A 21,949-nucleotide genomic window follows, 5' to 3' on the forward strand; every position below is an offset into this window, starting at 1 on the left:
GTAGCAATAGACGTCCTTCTGGCCGACGCAAGATCCGCAGACAGCTTTCTTACATCGCACACACTCCATATTTGTCTTGTTTTGGTTGAATCTTCCAATTTGGCTTGATATCCACCTTGTCTGATGCATCTCTCACCCTCTACATTCCTCTCTCTGTCTTTAAGGTTTGCCGCAGGAAGTTCTGGCGCAGCTCTTCAGCCAATTTCCTGATGAATTCTTTTCTTTCCATCTTTTCCCCTGTCACTTTGCAGTTACAAAATATGACTGTTGATAGCTGCAATATCCAACAAATTATAGAAAACGTGAACAGATCAACGTCTGCAGGCTGCTTGTCGTGTATTTCCTTGACATCTGGTCAAAAATATCTACACCAAATTTTGTCTTATTTTAGTATTTAGTTTCAGGTTTCTTTTTTCCATCAGCTTCAATGGAGACCTGACTGTGCAAGGAACTGAGAACAATCACATTTTTAGCACGCTTTCCTTGGTACACAGTCATTGTGATGTCCTCGTGACGTAGAATAACACTGGAATAAAGCTCTTCTTTTGACTTCCTTGCTTCATCAGGAACTTCTCTGCGCGATTTGTTCATCGTGCCCACAATGGTAGTCTTCTTTTCTTTTAGTGCCTTGGCCAATTTGAATGTTGTAAAAAAAAATGTCCGTTGTAACATTGCGACCTTGATTCAGGAAGGGTTCCATTAATCGCAATACAATCGCGATTCTCTTCTTTTCCAAGGTAGGGGAAGGAGTTTCAAACATAATTTGTTTCAGTACCAACTGCAACCCAAAACTTTAATCCATATTTATGAGGTTTACTGCATATAAATTGAGTAAAGCGGCATCACATTTTGCTGGGTAAAAGCTGTTCGTCATTTGTTACGTTTTCACTTGGTCTGAAACAACTCAAACAATTGTTGGTAAATTTTCTCCAAACTTCTGACGCGAGCGCAAATTTGTCGGTTAAGATTCTTTCCTTTCGAGATGACTTTTCATCGAAACGCAAGTATCTCAGTATCTCCTTGTAGCGATCCCTTGGCATTGTGTCTCGGAAGAAGCTGACATCCCAACTTTGAGACCACAGATCTTCGACTGATATTCCTTTTGCACAATAAACACCTCTTACATACATCAAAGAGATTGCAGCTTCCAGTTCCTCCAATGTTAGGCGCCATTCCTGTGTTCCAAGCTGACATGTTGCCTCTATTTCTGTGTATTTTTGGATTAGGCGTAACATGGATTCATCAAACAGAAGGCAAAAAGCACTTGAAACTTCCCCTGCACAAATACTTCGTTTGGCGTAGCTTGTAGGTCCACCATGTTCTTTCAGTACATTCACGGCAGCTTTCCTGCCTGTCACCGGAATATGACCCTTGACTATCTCCCAAACAGAACTGTCTCTTCCCAACCAAACCTTCTTTTCACTAACCCGAGCATCTCCTCCTGACTCTTCTCTGCTGTGGGAAGACGTTGTTGCAACTGTTTCAATGGGCATGTCATCTTCTCGGTCACACAACACTTCATCCTCATCCGAAGATGATGATAGAGGATAGGGTAGAATTTCTGGACCTGATCCTTCAGAATCTTGACTTGAGTACCCCCTTCTTCCTCAGATAGCTTGAGAAAGCTTTCAATTTGCTGCGAAGACAACCCATACTTACACGACATCATCTCAAGTCAAGTACTCACTGATGAATGTAAGATTGAAGAACAAAGCAATTTTCTAGCTCAAATCAAAACACCTGCATTACTAGTAAAAGGAACCCGCGACCAACGATGAAGTAGCAATCGTTGCACATGTACAAACATGTAAGGAAAGAGAAGTTAGCTTTCGAACAATGAAAATAACAATAACACAAGCCTACAATCGGGCATTCCAATGATTTTCTTATGACGGTGAAAATGACCATTCGTCGTCGTTCTAGGGCAATGTACTCATACAGCCCATATCTTGGAATTTTTTTTAAAACTGCTTACATCCATCGAAAGGAGATATAAAATTATGAAAAGTCAAGTACATTGAGAATTTTTGCGCAAAAAGGAAAAGAACGTGAAAAAAAATAAAATTGAAAACAGTCAAAATGACCGCTCCCGTCGTTCTAGTGTTAATTTGTATGACAAAAGGGAGCATCTAAGTCTCCAAACACTGAACTTAGTTTGTAACCTTACCTTTGAACTTCCAACATTGTAACAGCTCGGGCAGCGTTTCAAGGTGCACAACATAACTATCCCTCAAATCTTCAGTATTTATAATTTATTGTTGACCTTGCCTAATTACTCAACCTGTCAATCAGAAGTATGCTCTTTCCGGTTTTGCTGGCTATCTTCACAAACAGTTCTAATTCCAGGAGGAAGGCATTGCCTAGCACAGGTGTGTAACCTTCTAGGTACATCTGCATGGGATGTTTGTTACATCTACTGCGGTGACGTAATATGATTGGCACTTTGTGGTTCACATATGATATCCCTTGATTGACAGCAGATGATTGTCACTAGATGACTGACACTTGATCATATGATGATATCATATGATTGACAGCAGATGATTGACACTATTGTCATATCATAGCCAAGGCCTTGCCTTTGGAAAATATGCTAAACGACCGCCATCTCTTGAGTTTCAACCTTCACACGTAGAGGAGGTTTCTAATCTTAACTCCCTGTGCTGAGTAATCAGGTGGATATATTCTAGGCTACCTAGACTATCGCCGAAGCCCAGATTCAGTACAGGAAATAATCGAATAGCAAATGTGACTGATGCTTCACTCTCAAACAACAACCGCGGGAGAAACTGATAGTATAAAACCCGCGACTCCTGTGCACCGTACTCCCTCGAGGAGGGGAGGGGGAGAGTGGATCATGCTTCCTTAACTCTTTCGCTGCGGTCGTCGCATTTATGTACAGCACGCCAGGTGCCTTGCTCCGCGGAAGTCGCATAATTGCGAGTTCATACTTCCACTCGCTGCGGGTGTCGCATTTCTGCAGTACGTTGCTTTTGGTAGCTTTCTGACATCTGTTGATAGTATTTGGAACTATTTGAACTTGTAGTTTTGTTTTTATCCGTATGATGTTGCTAATTACGCCTCCGTTTAGAATTATTTGACATACAAGGGTTGAGTGCTCTGACAAAAATCCAGTAACCATTCTTGTGCTGATTAATAACTTGCATTTACTTTTTAATTCCTTCTCCGACCAGTGCCTGGAAGCAGTGCGTGACGTATTTGTAGTATCTTCCAAACCCAAGTGTGGACAAGGAAGTCTTCACTTTACAATGGTGATAAAACCTTACAGCGATGCCAATTTGCTAACCAGCATGGGATTTTCTCTTGGCAACCTCTGTGGTAAAATGGTTATTAGCACAGCGCATTAAGATGCCAGGGGACCCGGGTTCACTGGAAAAACTCTCACCAGTTTCCATTTTCAAATCTGGTGCATAGCATTTCAGCCTTAGTTGCGATTACTATACATAAAGAAATGTAGAAAACTAAGAGACAATAGGATGTTGGAAGAAGCCATTTACTTCAAAATAAATAATTTTATAAGGAAGTATATCATTTAATTTAATAGTTGCATTTTTTAGTGACGATTTGAGGTTCTGCTTCATACCACACAAATAGCTTTGTCTTTTAATGTCATGTGGTTGGTTTCTATTTTAAATCCTTGGATTTTAAGGTGATGTGACATTGCGATTAAAATACATACATTACAATTTACTAATAATTATAAAAATATCACTGTTTCATTAATATAGAAACAATAAGGTTTGATTATGAGCCCTTTAAAATTTCAGATTAACAACACATAGAAACTGAGTAGATGCCAGAACCAATATTTATGCATTCACAAACAATCAAGCCCAAGCGGGATTCGAACCCGGGACCCTTAGAAACAATAAGGAAAACATTTCAAATATTTCATGGTTATTTATAAAATATAGAAGTCTATATTGTGAAATATTTATGTAGGCCTACGTGTGAGAATAAAATATACGCATATAATAAACTTCTTACCTTGAATATTTAATTTGAACTCCAGGTAAGGGACATTTTGAAACTAAACTACTATTACAGGAACGGGAAAAGAGTGGCTGGCATGGAATTTGTCCTCTAGGCCAAAACAACACATGCAGAACTCACAGGCTGACCTTCAACCAACAAGAATTAATGTTAAAAATGACATCAGTTATACAATGCCAGTTACAACATTAATCAACGTGTTAGTATTCAGGAAGCTCATTTTTCATATAATTAACAAATGTTAATTATATGAAAATAATATTGACTAATGTTAAAATAACAATTGATACAATGGTAATTACCCATCTCTACCCATGTTTCTTTAGGAATTTTTATAAAAACCATGAACATTTTTGTGGTACCAAATTATAATGTATATGAAATGAACATTTCCAACCATAATTATAAACATTGTTAAACACTATTGGCAGTGATAAAAATTAATGTTTCACACATAAAAAAATCAATAAGATTGCTGTTTTGAGTTCATCATTTGAAAGTGGACTATACACCACAAGACATAATCAACAGTATCCGAGAAAATAACATATCAGAAAAAAAAAATTACACATTCTAATGCTCCTTTTATGAGTTACCCAGTTACAATTTGGCTATGTAACATTAAATATCACAATGGTCCCATTTGAACATTATGATAAGAAGAGATAACCCAGGTTTTGAACCCAGCATACGCCACTGCAAGTAATTGAAAGATTAATTTCCTTTGACTGGCTGTTATTTCTAGCAGAACCAATACCCAAAATTGTAATATTCATTAAATGCACGTTACAATATTTACTTTACAAAACTTTGGCATGTGAATTATATCCTTAAAAATAACAGAAACATATAATATTGCAATAAAATACAGGTTATTTATAGATGCATGAGATCAGTAGAGTAGTAGTAGAGTAGTAGATCAGTAAAAAATATCTGCCCAAAATTTAGAAATTAAAAAATAAAACTTTAGAAGAGTAATATAGTAAGCTACAGAACAGAAAACAAGGAAATAAAAAGAAAAGTGTAGATTGTGACTGGTCATGTTACAAACCTATCCAGTCACAGTATGAAACCTATTTTTTAGTGTAACTGCTACTGTTCCTTTATTAATTTTACTCTCATCATTGCAGGTACGGAAAGAAATCAGTGGCATTCTTTTAACAAGGAAACATTTACATGTTCATCCTAAGAATGTAGAACAAGTTATTGAAGTGCTGAAGGTCCATGGCTCCGCATTTGTTTCATCTACTGATTGCACGTGTGGTGCCTCCTACTGAGTGAGCAATTTTCTTGTATTTGATTGATTGATTGATTTACTTTATTTTACTTCACGTTTTGTGCCTCTTGGCTAATTTGCGAAGATGGGGATGAGTGATGAAATGATGAAATTGATGAATGGACATTCACAAACAACCAAGCCCGACCGGGATTCGAACCCGGGACCCTTGGCGTCGCAGCGCGATGTGCTAACCACTCGGCCACAGGGTCGGGCAATTTTCTTGTATTTATTTGGCATTTAGTTCATTATATATAATTCGTCCTCATATTGAAGTTTAGTATATACAGTAAACCCTCGTTAACACGAATCCCAAGGGACCGAAAAATCAAGAGTTCGTGTTAAAAAAATTCGTGCTAACCGCAGACTCAAATTTTATTGTTGCAATACAGTTCTTTCTACAATACATATTATGTATGTCATCATAGAAAACACTACTACAGTAATTAACTTTTAAAAAAGTACTCACAGATCATTTTCTGGTTAAAAATAGTTCTGTATGTGATGTGATGACACACATTCCCAGGATGCGACGTGCATCAAGCACATTCCAACTTGGGGGTTTCCATCTTCTACGTTTTAAATAATAGAAAAACACATCTGAACACACAACTGAATTTGTTTATTAAATACGTATAAGCTCATTGTTGACGCTATGATCGAGATTGTCGAGCAATTGCACCCAAGTTTTACTCTTGATGTTACTCGTACTGGCTATGTTTTAAGGAATAGAACAAACACATTTGAACACATTGTTGATCTGAATCTGTTGGTTACAATACTTTATAAGTTGATTATTGACAAGATGATAGAGATTGTTGAGCGATTTCTTACATACCTAGCAGAGGAACAACAGAAAAAAATTGTGAAAAACTTTGAAAGTTCATGTTAAATTAGATCTAATGACACAACGGACTAAAAAAACAGTTCGTAATTTGTGGTAACCGAAATTCGCCTTAACCGATAAAACTTTCTATAAGATATAATACATCCCTGCCGGGACCAACATTTTGTTCATGTTAACCGACTGTTCATCTTAAGCGAGTTTGTGTTAACGAGGGTTTATTGTATTTCCATTTCAAAAGAAACTAAATTCAATTGCAGGAAAATGCACATAATATTGTACATATCTGCTAGTAATAGTAGGAATGGCCCAGTATGAAGTTTTCGTCAATACTGATAAATAGAGTTTTTCTTGTATGTACGCATTGCTTGCATTATAGAATTATTTTCCTGTAGTTTACGGTTATTACAAGCATAAGAAAACAGTTTTTCTTTGTGACGTTTCAGGAGAACACACGCTCCTTATGTTGGACAAACAGCAAGGAAAATGGCAATAAGATGGCACGAACACGATTTGGACATTATAAATCTAAACCCAAGAACAGGTTTGTCAACTCATATCATCGAAGAGAAGCATTTGATTAAAAAGAGAAGGGTTTTAAAAAGATTAACGGGAAACACAGAGTTGAATGTCTGGGAAGCTTTGTTCATTGCAGAAGAACACTGGAATATATTAAATAATGAAAATGGTAACATAGATCCAGTATGGAGTTTTCTTTTTCACAAATGGAGTAAGCCACCATCTTTAAAATTTAATGTAGCAGAAAACATCAAGAGACTTTGTGAAAACAATGATGAATTTGAATTGCCTGATGATATTTTCGATTTATAATTTAAATAAAAATAAAACAGACTGCTTTTTTCACAGTTAAGTTGCTATATTACAACAATGTAACATTGACAACATCCATTATATAACAGATTCTTTTTGTTTAAAAATTACTAACCATTGTTATAACTGTATCTTTAGTCAAAATGAAAATAAATGTCTGATGAAAGGAGCGTGTGTTCTCCTGAAACGTCACAAAGAAAAACTGTTTTCTTATGCTTGTAATAACCGTAAACTACAGGAAAATAATTCTGATAAATAGAGCCCGGGACTTTGTCAAATAAAAGTGTAAAATATAAATTGGAAAATAAAGTCATGAAAAATTAACAGTATGTCAGAAAAATGTAGAAATATTCCAAGTTCATTCATTCATTCATTGTTTTCTGCCTAATTGGCAGGTTTTTCACTGCAATCTCCAGCTTTCCCTATTCTGTGCCTTACGCTTCATAATAGCATACGACCCAGTTAATTTAATATCATCCATAAGCTGATATCTCTTTATTCCACAGACTTTTCCTCCTTCAACCATTCCCTCCAAGGCATCTCTTAGCAGCCAGTTCCTTCTTAGACAGTGTCCTAACCAGTTTCTTTTGCTCTTCTTGATGGTTTTCAGTATAGATCTTTTTTCACCAACTCTTTTCAGTACGGCTTCGTTTCTTACCTTGTCTGTCCATTTTACACGCTCCATTTTTTGCCATGTCCACATTTCAAAAGCTTCGAGTTGTTTCTCTTCATTTCTTCTCAACGTCCAGGTTTCTGCACCATATAGTGCTACACTCCACACAAAACATTTCACTAATCTCTTCCTTAAACCTATGTCCATGGGTCCACAAAAAAACATTTTTTTCTTCTATTGAAAGCTTGTTTTGCTATTGCGATTCTCATTTTCACTTCTTGTTTGCAGCTCATGTCACTGCTTATAGTCCATCTGAGGTACTTGAAGCTATCCACTTGCTGGATTCTTTCACTGTTTGCTCTCACATTAAATTCCTTGGTTTCCGTCCTATAACCATTGCCTTTGTCTTCTTTACATTTATCTTCATCCCATACTGCTCACAGCTGCTGTTTAACTCTTCTAACATATATGGTTATTTCATCCTCAACGAATAATTCCATGTCATCAGCAAATCTTATGCAGTTTATTCTTCTTCCTCCCAATTTGACACCTCCTGTGCCCTGGAAACAATTTTTCACTATATCATCTAAATAAATATTAAACAAAGTAGGCGATAGGCACCATCCTTGTCGTACTCCTCTTCCAATTTCACAGCCTTCTGTCATTTCGTCTCCTGTTCTCACTTTAACTCGTTGATTCATGTATAAGTTGCTTAGAAGTCTTCTCTCTTTCCAATCTACACCTATTTTCTTCAGAATTTCTGAAAGTTTAACCCAATTCACTCTATCAAAGGCTTTCTCCAGGTCTACAAATACTACAAACACCTCCTTTGTTTTCTCTAAATATCTTTCCCCAGTGGTCCTCAGTAAACCAATTGCATCCCTTGTACCTCTTCCTTTCCTGAAACCAAACTGTTCTTCCTCTAACTCGCCACTGACCTTCAAGTATAGTCGTCTGTTCAGAATTCTTAGAAGAAATTTTGCCGAGTGAGATATCAAGCTGATTGTCCTGTACTCAGAACATTTTCTGGCATTGCATTTCTTCTGCAGAGGTACCAAAACAGTCTCCGTGAAATCTTGTGGCCAATCCCCTTTCTCATAGATTTCATTGCATAAGTGCAGTATTTCTCTTTTTCCATCTCCCAGGCATTTGATAAGTTCAACAGGAATTTCATCAGTGCCCATTGCTTTCCCATTCCTCATTTCTTTGAGTGCTTGCTCAAATTCTTCATTCAGGATATAGTATCCTTTCTCATCATCAGGAACGTCGTCTTCATTTTCTACATTCAGACTGTCTGGGTGATTCTCTTTCTGGTAGAGCTCTTCAACGTACTTTCCCCACACATTCGATATTCCTTTTTTGTCTGTGATTTCACACCCTTCCTCGTCTTCTATCATCCACATTGTTTTCCATTTCTTCTTTTGGACGCCCAAGCAGTTTACTTCACAATACATCAAGTCATACCTTCCTCTTTTTTCCAGTTCTTCAATTTCTTCACATTTTTGTTCCATCCATTGTTCTTTTGCCCTGTCAGTTTCTCTTCTTAGCTGGTTATTCAGTATCCTGTAATTATGTCTTCCCTCTTCTGTATTTACATTCTTCCATTTTCTCCGTTCCTCCATTTTTTCCAGCATACTTTCAGTAATCCATGGTTTCTTTGCACTTTTCCTTTCCCTGTAGCCTATTGTTTCATCCACTGCCTTCTGTAAGCAGCTTTTTATTCCATCCCACATTTCATCCTTATTGTTACAACTAGCTTTAAACTTAGTATAGTTTCCTTGGAAACGTTCTGCAATTTTTTTTGTCTTTCTTCGTCTTCCAAAAATATACACATCAGTACTTCCAAATTTCTCATTATACGGGATGTCCGTATCTTCCAGAGAAGATCGATTAGGGTGGGGGTGGGGTTTTAAATTAACTCAGAATCCTTTTAACAGAAGAACAGGTTCACTACAATTATCATAAGTTTCATTTACTATGTCAGATTTACACCTTTGTGGAACTTAAAGCATAATTGGCAGCTCGCTACAGCTCTGCTAAATCTGGGCAATCAATACACAAATACAACTATTTTAGACAGATTTTGTTGTTTTGCTGTGTCTAAGTGCTGCAGTACTGAAGATCTCTTTGAATATCCTACCCCGGTTTCATGCAACTTGCAAAACAGAATCTTGTCGTCTGTGGAGAACACATCACTCCTAAATTCTTTAACATAGCTCTTGGGCCCTGCCTGTAATATACCAAGTGGGATGGTTGGAATAGTTACTTTGGGGAAGTCACAACTGAGGCCATTTTGGATCTACTATGTTTCGTAACCCTAATTCTGGTAATTACAAATGTACTGTTGGAAGCTATTGGCATGTTGTTCACACCACCTCAGTCTCGTAAAGAGAACCTTACCTAAGAGAAACAACAAACAAATCTCGAAGGTCAACAATGCTATCAAATACTGTCTTCCTCTATCTCAAAATGTGCACAATCTCAACTGCAATAATATTGTGTCAAGCACTACTAATACTTTACTTATGCACTAATATTCCGGGAGCAATTTTATTACAGACTTAGATAATTTTGTAAGAATAAATATGTACTCAAATATTTAAGTTGTGACTCGAGGCCAAATTTTATTATAACAACCGGCGCAACGAAGAGTGGCTGCTATATCAACAAACAAATACAATAATCATAAGCACAAGAATATTAATAGACGTTCCAGCATCTCGATGTAACAGACCATTCAACGTTATTCAACTATGTACAATTCAAATCTTTAATGATATCTTCTCAACATTTTTGACTAGACAAGATTTACGAACGTCCTACTTTTCAATTAATATTAGTAATTTATGCAAACCGTACGTTCAACGTTCAGTCATTAACCTATTTGTAATTATTGTGTCCATGAAGCAATCCCAAAATTAAGATTAATTGGTGCTCTTACAAATTATGCTAAGGTTATGTCGAATTCAACCGTGGTACGCTCAGGACACAAGTTCAGTTCTGATACATATTCGTTCATTACATATATTTTGCCAACGTGTTCATGCATCAATTGCCACAATCATTCGCAAATGCCAAAATTAAAAAAAAAACTAGAGGGTACTAGAGAAACGTTGCGTTTCGTCACTTTTCCTCACTTTTCAACAATCGCGACTACGCAATATTAATGCATGGAACAAGTTGTTTTTTGATGTGACGTGTCTGATAACGATTGTACATCAGGTTCAGTGCACACTCGTAAATTCTGGGAAACAATGTGCAATCGTAAGTTCACAGTTCGAATTTCACTTCACTCAATGAGAATCAAATTACGACCTTAACAATTCAGAAACCTCAGTCTCTTGGGAAGTAACCACAATCTTGACATCCTTCAAAACACATGTACGCTCATTGGCCAATATCCAAAATGGGTCTACTCCTCTTTGTAAAAATGGCAATCTTCTACTTGGCCTCAATAATGCAGCAACCAGGAAATGAACCCTTGCTTTCCGAGTCTTCAGATTGGAATTTCACTGCCCGTGACGATTCTGATGTACTCCTGACGAAACCATGCGATCGTGACGAACCGTGAAGTTCGTGGGATCTTACCAAAAGGTTAACCAATTAATCAATGGGGTGATGTAAATTACTCATCATTCATCCTCTGATGAGAGCACTCGTCATTGGCATGACGAGTTAACGCTTGGCAATGCGAAAGGTACACAATAAAATTATGGAACTAAACTGCAGAAAAGACAATGGTCACTCGTTGGGTTTTGTGAACCTTTGAACCTGAATCATGGCTGGGTGTTAGGATAATTACCTGTCTATCTGATGAATTTAGGCTGTATAGAATATACGAAGTCCTCTGTTGGCTTCACGATTCGTCGACCAGAGCGTCGTCTCTCTTCTGTCCTACTGCTCTCCTGACCACTTCTCCCTTCTCAACTCCAATCAAAAAGTCAGTCCCCTCTCAGCTAGTCTCACCTCTCTATCACTAGGCCATCGAGCTCTTCCTCTATGCCGAATCGTGTTTTTTAATTGCCACCATACAAACCGCTGACTCCATAACCAGAAGAAACTACCTATTTCCTGGATGCTCAGGAGGTTTGCATGGCACAACACAGTGCATTGTAAACATGCCTCAGAGGCTGAGACAACTGAGAAAAACAAGTGAATGCCCTGGTCAACATGAAGCATTCAGAGAGACTTAATAAAATAAACATATAATCTTAGGGATTGATACGTTCTACCGCTGTAGAGAAAATTTTCTATGTTGAAAATTTAAAAGTCAAATCGCAAAGCTTGAAATGACCCAGGTTCGCCAATTCCATGTATTTTCTTAGAAAAACAAACATACAAAATATAAAACCAACAAAACATAGCTTTCTCTTGTTTTCCTAATCCCAAAAAGAAAAAAAAATTATTCCATTCCCTAAAACATTACAATTAATAATAGCAAATACGCACGTCGATATGATATAAAAACAACATTATGTATCATTATATGACTAGTAATTACAAAAGTTCATGTCATTTAATGATATAACTTGTGATGTAAAGGAATTGTGCGTACGTAAGTGTTTTGATGTAGAATTGCTCATTCTTACGGATCGCGAGCGATCGGTCGTTAGTCTGTTGTCCCTCGCCAGCGTTGGCTTCAACAAATGTAAACAAAGCAAATGGCGATGTGTTGTCGCAAGGAAAACGTAGTTCACAATGCTTCTGTGGATTTGAGCCCGATGTGGACCCTTCACGTACACTTCATGTACTAAAAAGGTTTATAAGTAAGTACAGAAAAATGTGGATTGTCACATATGTGAGTGAAATCGTCAATAAGCGTGTAAAACATATATGAAAAAACGTAGCATTGAATTCGTAGGGTAGACACATCTCATTGTTTTTTGCATGTAAAAGCCTGGATACACCAAAATGTAATATGTTTTGCTAAATGTATAGCCACTTCACTTATGACCAAACGAAAGGAAAATATTGGTATGCACTGTTTATATCAAATCTTCCCTTCGTTGCAAGCCACATAAGCTTCTTCAAATATATAAACTTTCAATGGCTATCTTACTAATTCCTATGTATAAGTATGCAATGTTCGATACACATAATTATTGACACTGAATAACTGTCGCAGGCAAAAACCCTAAATATAATGTTCGATTTCCTTGCCTATGGTATTATGTACGCTGTAATGTATATATAGCTTTGTGTCAAAATGTTTTGCTTACTATGTTCCATGTTGGTGAAACAAAATAACTGCTTGGAAGAAACATTTGCATAAAACATTGGCACTAAAGCATACTTCTTGAAATGTTCGAAAGTGCTGGAATTATGCTTGTTATTGCTTGCATGTTTGGTTGGTTATCCATTGAGAAAATTTCTTCTTAAAAAAAAAGTATACACTAGTTGTTGCTAGCGCTGGTTAATTGACACAACTAGCGCTTGTCGCCTCCTTGTAGTATGATGTGAACTATAATGCATGTTAAAAACTGGCTAGCATGCATGGTACGGAACTGAACATGTGTAGAAGGGCTAGGGAAAAGTATTGTTTCCCATAATGCACGGTAAATATCCACATAAATACACATGATATGAGCTCGCATGTGTATGTGTGGGAAAACACTGTAGCACAATTTGAACAACAATTCTGTAATTATTGTTGTGACCAAAACTGCTGCTTGTAGAATATATGTTCTCTCTACTTCTCTTCTTCTTTGTATTGCTTGTCGTCTTGACTTAATTCGGGGCAATGTAAAATGTGTAATAAATTACCCGTAGAACTTGGTAGGTGGGGAAAAATTGTCCCAACTGCAAACAGTGTGGAGGAAAATGTTATCTGGTTCCTTCACTACGTGTCGTTGATAGTCTGTAATCCACTGAACTGGGAAATTCATGGTTGAATACAGCCATGACGGAAAAAATGTAGTCCTCGTGTAGTAAAAAATGTCTGCATGCCTCCTTCAAATAGTTGGTGACGAGTCTTCGCATGATGGTTAACTGCTGCTGCGGAAGTCCTTCATAAAAAATGCCCATGATTGGTGTAGGCATTGCTCGTCCACGTCGTTTCATATAGACAGGTTAGGTTGAATAAGAAGAAAATTATAATAAGAAAAGGAAACTGCGTAGGATAGGTATATATAATTCACAGTTATGCACACAAGACCAAACTCATTCCATTGCCTTTTCTTAAAATTAAATTAAATTAAATTGCCCCATCAAGATAAAATATGATTAAAATAAATTGATAAATAACTGCCATAACTCTTTGAAAATAAATAAGGAAAATTTAAATAAAATATACAACCGTAATTAAAATATTAATGTCCATGATTGATGTGTTGCCTTAACTTATTAATTATTACTGTGCTGCTCTTAATGAACCTGTCTTGCAAGTTGACGGTGCTTATAAAAATAATACCCTAATGCTGCTGTTAGGGATAAATTCCAAATAATAAATACTGATATAGACATGGGCAAAGGGTTTAAAACTAATTCCTGAAATGAAATGCCCTTACTAATAGATTGATTAAGTTGCTTTAAGGCAAGTTCAAGCGGAGTCCATTGGGGAATAGTGAAATCAGTTAAATTCTTGGGAATATTAAGTAGTAATTCAACTTCCTTCATTTTTACCTGTTCAAAAGCTAAAATTCTGGTATGTAAAATTTGTTGATCCACAATAATCTGAGAAAAATCCTGATAGTTAAAAAATATAGATTGCCCCTCGTTAATCTGAATTGATCTGTGGGTGTTCAAATTATTATTCAAATTCTGAATGACAATAAATTGACCTGAGCCTGATATTAAAATACCATTACGTGTTCTGATAAACTGAAATAATTTATTGTCAGTAATAGATCTCACTTCAAAATTACAAAATTTAAAATTATTAAATAAAAATAAGTCTTGCAAGCATGTTCTGAATTCTGTTTAAATTTTAAAAAAATATTATGTTGTAAATAAAATTTGCGTTGCGCAAAGCAAGCTATTAGTGTCCTAAGAGGTTGCTTTGGCAAGCCTCTAATGGCCTCTTAAAAAATGATAGGCCGATGCAATTTGCCGTTGTTTATTTACGCAATGTAAAACAAAAAATTCAGTAAATGCTACTACTGACTTCCGTTGAAACTCCAGGTGGTAACAAATATAGCATCAGGGAATTAAAAGAGTGAAATTCAAATTTTAAACACAATAAAAATAATGAAAAACTTTCTCAAGTCCAAATTTCCTTTAAACAAAAGAAATTTATCCACTCAAAACTTCTCGAGTCCGCCGTATACTTCAAATAATAATAATAATAAATTCTCAAATTGTCACATTTGTGGTAAACTACACTCTTAACATTTGAAAAGGCTAACGGTGCCGTGGCGACTTTTGCTGCACATGCCTGTGCTAATCACCGAGGCTTAGCCCGGGCATGTTGCTAAAAATTTTGATTACTCTATGTGCATAAAGTGCTAAAATTGCCCTTTTATAAAAATTTCCCTGATTTTTATCGAAATTTCGTTTGGCTTTATCCTGATTCTAATCAAATGCATGTCGATTTCCCAAAAATTTACTTAAAATAAATATCTTCCTGGTAAACGGGAAAATTTTGCAAGAACAACTAAAAAAAAAAAATTTGTCTTGTTGTTCCTTTGCTAAAAATTATTGGTCGTGATTAATCTTAAGTGCATAAATGCGACGTTTTATGGCAAAATTTATCTATGTAAAATAAAATATTCCTAACATTGTTGATATGGAATTCTATTGTGAAAATCAAAGTCTGATGGCTATATCCTTAATTAAACTGGTCCCATAAAATTTTAATGAGCGAACGCCACTGGTTCAAAGAAAATATGCAGAATCCATGCAAAGTATTTCCGAGCTTCTAGCGTGCTCAAAGCACTCGGGAGAGCTTCAGTTCAGAGAAAGGAATTTGCTGACAAAGTTCCTGCAAAGTTGCATTTTCGTGGTCGCTTGGAAGGACCGAGCTAATTTCTCTACAGCGACAGCGAGAAGGCTTGCTTGCTCGTTGCCGTTTTCCGGCGACTTCGGGTACCGTTCGGGTTCCGTCGGAATAGCGGACGAAAGAATCTGATCGAGCAACGGGCAAAGGTAACATTCCAACGGGCAGAGGAAGAAAATGCAACGCGATGATTCGCTGACTAGCTGCATAACGCGTTAATGTTGACAAAACTTTAAATTATTACGAACAAGGTTTAGTAAGAGCTGCGAGAATCTAAAAGAAGTCAAGGACTTTTGAAATGACGTCATAGGCGAGATGGAGAGAAAAATGTTGCGCTATGTCAGCGTGACTGAAAAATCAAACACTTCCGTGGTCGTACAATAACAAAACTTGGGAAGGTGCTAGCAATTGCATAAAATACAATAAAATCTCCATAATGGATTATAACTTAAAATTTAAAACGTAATGAATATAATAAAATTCTAGGCAAACATATAATCGTAAAAACTGTGATCAGTAAAAGATACAACAGGTTCGGAAACCTGAGAATTTGGCTTACTTTCTGCTTTTTGAGTAAAACTTGGAACTTTCTCGACTTTTGCTGTAGACTGATTTACAAATAAATCTTTAACTTTTACAATTGTCTGGACACGGGGTGAAATATTCAATTCACTCTCAATTTTGCAGCTGTTTTGAACAAAACTTGGATCCTTGCTTACGGCAAACTTCTGAACTCTATCTTTAACAGATACAATATTCTTCGGCAAATCTAAAACGTCGTCTTTGGTGACTACTATATTTCGGGATGAATCTTGAACTTCTTCTTGTATACTGGGCTGTATAATAACAGATTGGGGCAGTGGAGGCGGCATTGGCGGGTGTATTGTTTTGGATGGTACCACTTCAACAATCGATGCAACGTCATCGTAAAGCTGTTCCACGGACGGTGGATCATTATTAAGTTGACTTAACGCTAATTCGTTGGTACACTCATGGTTATAAGTAATAGATTTCTTGCGTTGACATTTACCGTAACAAATTATGAAAATTATAAAAATACTAATAATAAATGATGTTAATAATAAACTTGTAATAATATTATGAGGATAGTCAAAGGACTTTTTCAACAGATAAATAAAATTTGAAGCTTTTACGTATGGAAGAAATCCGTTTAAAATAACTAAAATCGCAATGATTTTCATGTTGCTTAGGCAATCAAAACAAACAGTTCTTCAAAACTAACACGTACTTTAAGCCTGCCTAGTTTAAATTAGTAGGTATTTTAACTCAACTTAATTATTTATGATTCTAGGCTCAATTTATCTGCTTTAAGTTATTTATTTGATATAATTTATTTATTCTCTAAATTTTTAGCACTGTTTAACTTATCGTATTTTAAAACTTACTGCAAATTTATCTTATTTAATTTCAGGTGTTATCTTTACTTTTAAGTACTTAAAATAAATCAAACCGTACTGAGGTACAAGGTAATTGGAAAATTGAAACTGATTTATTCCTGACTACCTGAAATAAAATAATAATTATTATTTATGCGATCTTTAAATGCATTAAAATACTAACATCACTAAAACTTGAAGAATCTTTAATTCTCTCAACTCATTCTAAAATATGCTTAGCATATTATTGTGGCAAAGCTTGAAACTAAAACCGTTGTGGTTTAATCATAATCATTCTGCGATGGCAGAATGGATTTCCAGGATTTTGGTCATGATCCAATATCCGAAGGAAAATACTTGTTATTTTGCGCAAAAATTCTTGACGTCGACGTCTACATATTCATATAAAATAAATATTCTCATTAACTGGCGCTTAAAATAAACTTTGCTAATATAATTATATACCTTCTTCTGAAGAGTAACTATAAAATTCTAGTGATGTACTCGCTGAGCTAGTATTTTTTAATACTGCAAAAAAACTTTTGTGCCAAAGGCACATTATTAAGTAATAAGTCTGCTTTTGACCTTTAATATTATTAGTGCCATTTTTATTATCAATTATTATGTTACACAAGTGGATTTAAAATGTTAAACCTGTTTCACTTTACTAAATGCCGTAACTTGGAGTAAAATTGCAATATTTATAATTTAAAATTTAAGACAATCTACATTTTAAAGTTTCTAACATTCGAACCTATAACATGCCAAGGATAAATATTCAACTGTCAAACAAAACATTGTTTTGGACAGAGAAAAAAAATATAAATATATAATAACAAAAAAATCTCGTTAATATGTGAGAAACATCCACGCCGTGTAAAGCCCTCCTAAATCTCTTCTAGTTATTCAAAATAAGTTGGCTGTGCCTAACTTTGCTTAAAGCATATAAGTATATGTATATAAGTGTACGGACTCATTCTCGTCACTACTGCTTACCTGTGTACGGACATCTCTCGTCACTGCAGTCTAATTATACATCTATTACTTCTCAACTAGAACTTTTAATTAATCGGGCAGTTTATATCCTAAATCACGGTACACTCATTTGTACAGCGTGTCGAGGAATATAATTAGCGTTTCGTTTCTTTACATATTAACATGAATTGAAAATTTTGAGGCAATGTATTCGTAAGTTAAGGTAACATAAGACAAGTGACTATCTCCTTAATCTAAGCTCCCTTCAAGAGGTGCTAGGAGACTTCAGTCATTAAGAATATAAATGAGTGGTCCTCGGGGCCTTATACGTTCCCAAAACTGTATATGTATAAAAATGTAATATCCTTGTTGCAATTGTCTTAGCAGTCATAGTTCAAGCATTCTAAATCATTTACAAGTTACGGTCAGTTTTAAACCAAATTTGAATTAAATTTTTTAAAAAATTTCAATTAATAATAATAACAAAATATTGACTCAGAAAAGAATACTCTCTGCTATGACTCATTAAAATGCACATAGTGCCAGCGAGTCAGAGTCAATAAACTCTAATTTATTTTCCTCATTCATGATATAACTTTAAAATCCACTTTTAATCCACGTTTTTAATTAATTAAAATATTAAAGGTAAAAATCGTTTGCTGTTTACTTTGGCTTACTGCATTATTTTAATCCTCATAACCAACGTTGTGATACTTTTCGTATCCAAAATCGTGTAAAAAAAATTTCCTACTTCTTATGTTCTAAAATCACTGTCAATGCAAGAAATCATCGAATCTAAATGCCTTATTCTCCTACCTTATTAAAATTCTGGGAATGGTAAAAATTTCCCAGGTGGGAATCTGTCGAAGCCATGGTACCGGGTTCACGAACAAACCACAGCGCTACCAGGAGCGGATTGATGGGGAATCGTCCACGGACGTCCCTGGGCCGGCCACATTTTTGATGAAATGGGCCTCCCTAAAATCCGACTCGAACCTTCCGCCACGCGGAATGCCGGACATACCTGATACCAAAACGCCAGCCCGACGTGGGTAACTGCAACAGAGCTAGGGCGCAGTTTCCTCCGCATTTTTACATTTCGCTGATTACCGACCCAGACTTGAGGTCGATAAATTTCATCGAATTCATCCTCATGTTAGAAAAAAACATCTATCATGGCATCAAATATTCGTCCCCCATTAATGTTAAAAAAAACTTTAAGCCCTATGTATTTTCAAAAAAAATATGGCAAGGACATACTAAAAAAAAACTAAACAAGTTAGCAAAATTTTGGGGTGGGGTTAAATTTAAAACTGGTTGATAATTAACTGCACCTCTTTTCATTTCCAAAAAATGAAAAGACCTCAAGCACTCCACCATGTGTCAATTTTTGCGGTAGGGTTGAATTTAAACTGGTTGACAATTTTCCATCTCATTTCCGAAAAAATGAATGAAAGCCCTAAGCATCTCCATCACGTAACGAACCATTTTCTCATCGCATTTCCGAAAAAATGAATGAGAAGCCCTAGCAACTCCACCACGTGACGAACCGTGAAGTTCGTGGGATCTTACCAAAAGGTTAACCAATTAATCAATGGGGTGATGTAAATTACTCATCATTCATCCTCTGATGAGAGCACTCGTCATTGGCATGACGAGTTAACGCTTGGCAATGCGAAAGGTACACAATAAAATTATGGAACTAAACTGCAGAAAAGACAATGGTCACTCGTTGGGTTTTGTGAACCTTTGAACCTGAATCATGGCTGGGTGTTAGGATAATTACCTGTCTATCTGATGAATTTAGGCTGTATAGAATATACGAAGTCCTCTGTTGGCTTCACGATTCGTCGACCAGAGCGTCGTCTCTCTTCTGTCCTACTGCTCTCCTGACCACTTCTCCCTTCTCAACTCCAATCAAAAAGTCAGTCCCCTCTCAGCTAGTCTCACCTCTCTATCACTAGGCCATCGAGCTCTTCCTCTATGCCGAATCGTGTTTTTTAATTGCCACCATACAAACCGCTGACTCCATAACCAGAAGAAACTACCTATTTCCTGGATGCTCAGGAGGTTTGCATGGCACAACACAGTGCATTGTAAACATGCCTCAGAGGCTGAGACAACTGAAAAACAAGTGAATGCCCTGGTCAACGTGAAGCATTCAGAGACTTAATAAAATAGACATATAATCTTAGGGATTGATACGCGATCGAAACTTTGGTATTTCGATCAAAACCACGTATATCCTCTGACATCCTAATATCCTTTTATAAGTTTCGTATCGTCAAAAGCAAAAGGCACTCCGTTGAATGAATGCAGTTTCTTTTTAACACAAAATCCGTATTAGTTTCTGTCGTTCCCTTTCTTCTTTCTTAGGCAGAACATCACCTCTCATTCCTTGTAGTTTCCTCACGACTTGGGATCAACCAAATTGAATGGGGCTCAGTCAAACACACTGTCAAGTATATTTTCCATTCAATCACTTTTCACTGTCAAATAAGTTCTCGCGTAAATCAACACTATCTTCAAAACCACAGAGTTGAAACATGCTGCTTCCTTAACACCGCCTAAGGTACTTCATGCTGTTTCTCGAAGTAAAAGTAATCTCTTTTGAAAGCAACTTAGTCGTTTCATGGTTCAAGAGAAGGATAAAGACACATACACAGATGTTCTAGGTCACGAGTACTGGAAGCAAAGATATTTTGCGAGGCAACACGTCCCGTGTCTTGCAGAGCTGTGTTCGTGCATAATCACACAACCTGGCAAAGTATGGCGAGGACCTCTAGTGGCAATTCAGGCAACCATATCTTAAACATTAGCATGACGCAATAGCGTACTGAAGGATGAAGAAATCTGTGAGAGTTTTTTTATGACGATATAAAATTTTAATTGAATTTAAGCATGCAATTAATGCACTTAGGAAAAATGTCACATGCCGTAATAGATTCTTTTACAGGAGGCATTCTATTCACTTGCATTGCTACACATTGATACTTGCCTGGCTCAAATGACAAGTGATCTTGAAACTCCCGTACTCGATTGCTGATAGAGTGGGGGCTGTAATGTACTGAATGTTATTTTTACTTTTGACTGATTGTTGTGAGAAGCGACAAAAAAGGTAAATAAATGAGAACAATTGAAACTTGACAGAGAACATTTTCCCTCAATAATGTATGCACAGTTATCAATCATCCATCGGATATAAAAAAAGGGGAGAAGGGGTATTATTGTTCTACGCTAGTTGGTAAGAAGAAACAGCATCTGCTTTTAATTTCTTTATCTGTAATTTCCTTATCCTGCCATCGATAATATTCAGGGTGTCCCATGCAACTTGACAAATCAAAATATCACAAGAAATATGCATCAAACAAAAAAAAAATGTTCCATATGAAAGTATAATAGTATTGTGGGGGCAAGTCACCTATGATACAATGAACGAACCCCACCAACCCCCACACCCCAGGGGGGGGGGCAGTGGGCAACTTTGAAATGTTAAAAGGGAACCCCTATTTTTTATTGCAGATTCAAATTTGATGTCCGAAAATATGTAGATTTTTGTCTGACACATTTTGTTCCATTCGTGATAGATAAATGGCACCGTAAGGGCAACGTGTTGGTTGTGTTTCGCAAATGCTGTGGCTGGCAAGTGTGTGAGAAGGGACACTGTGGCCTAGAAGCATTGTGCTCACGCTCTCGGTAGTCAGTGATTGTATGGTCAGTGCAGTGTGAACGCAAAGAGTCAAACGATACAGTTAAGTGGGGTATTCAACATCTTGGATTATCTATCCATAGAAGAAGAAATTGAAATGATCCTTGTTTATGGTGAATGCAGAAGGAACATCAATGATGCTGTGACCCTTTACGCGAAACGTTTTCCTGACAGTATGATCGTGTTCTTCATTTGTTGGAGTTGTCAAACAGTTTTGTGCCGAAGGAAATATACAACCTAAAAAAGGGTTCGTAGAGCAACTGCCACTGTTGATCATAATGCAATTGCAGTCCTAGCCACGGTGGCTCATAATCCCCAGGTGAGTATGCAAGTAATATCATCGCAGTCAGGAATATC

At 36.5% G+C, this 21,949-nt stretch overlaps 1 protein-coding gene across 10 annotated transcripts in view; it reads left to right on the top strand.

Moving 5' to 3' along the window:
- The window catches only part of LOC145985064 (uncharacterized), a 210,026-nt gene that overhangs the window by 183,860 nt on the left and 4,217 nt on the right, over positions 1-21,949 (top strand). For 8 of the 10 annotated variants that reach the window (XR_014441396.1, XR_014441391.1, XR_014441393.1 and 5 more), the window contains exons 14-15: positions 5,145-5,291; positions 6,581-6,678. The exons of 1 other annotated variant lie outside the window; for it this stretch is intronic. Coding sequence is in view for 1 of the 9 variants with exons in the window: in XM_083118620.1 (XP_082974746.1) it covers positions 5,145-5,291 (147 nt within the window). In the remaining 8 variants the exon portion in view is untranslated. The remainder of the gene's footprint in view (positions 1-5,144; positions 5,292-6,580; positions 6,679-21,949) is intronic. One more of the 10 variants, XM_083118620.1, reaches the window with a different exon arrangement.

Source organism: Lepisma saccharinum, chromosome 3 (genome assembly GCF_977018435.1).
Source record: "Lepisma saccharinum chromosome 3, izLepSacc3.1, whole genome shotgun sequence".
Taxonomy (NCBI): Eukaryota; Metazoa; Arthropoda; class Insecta; order Zygentoma; family Lepismatidae; genus Lepisma; species Lepisma saccharinum.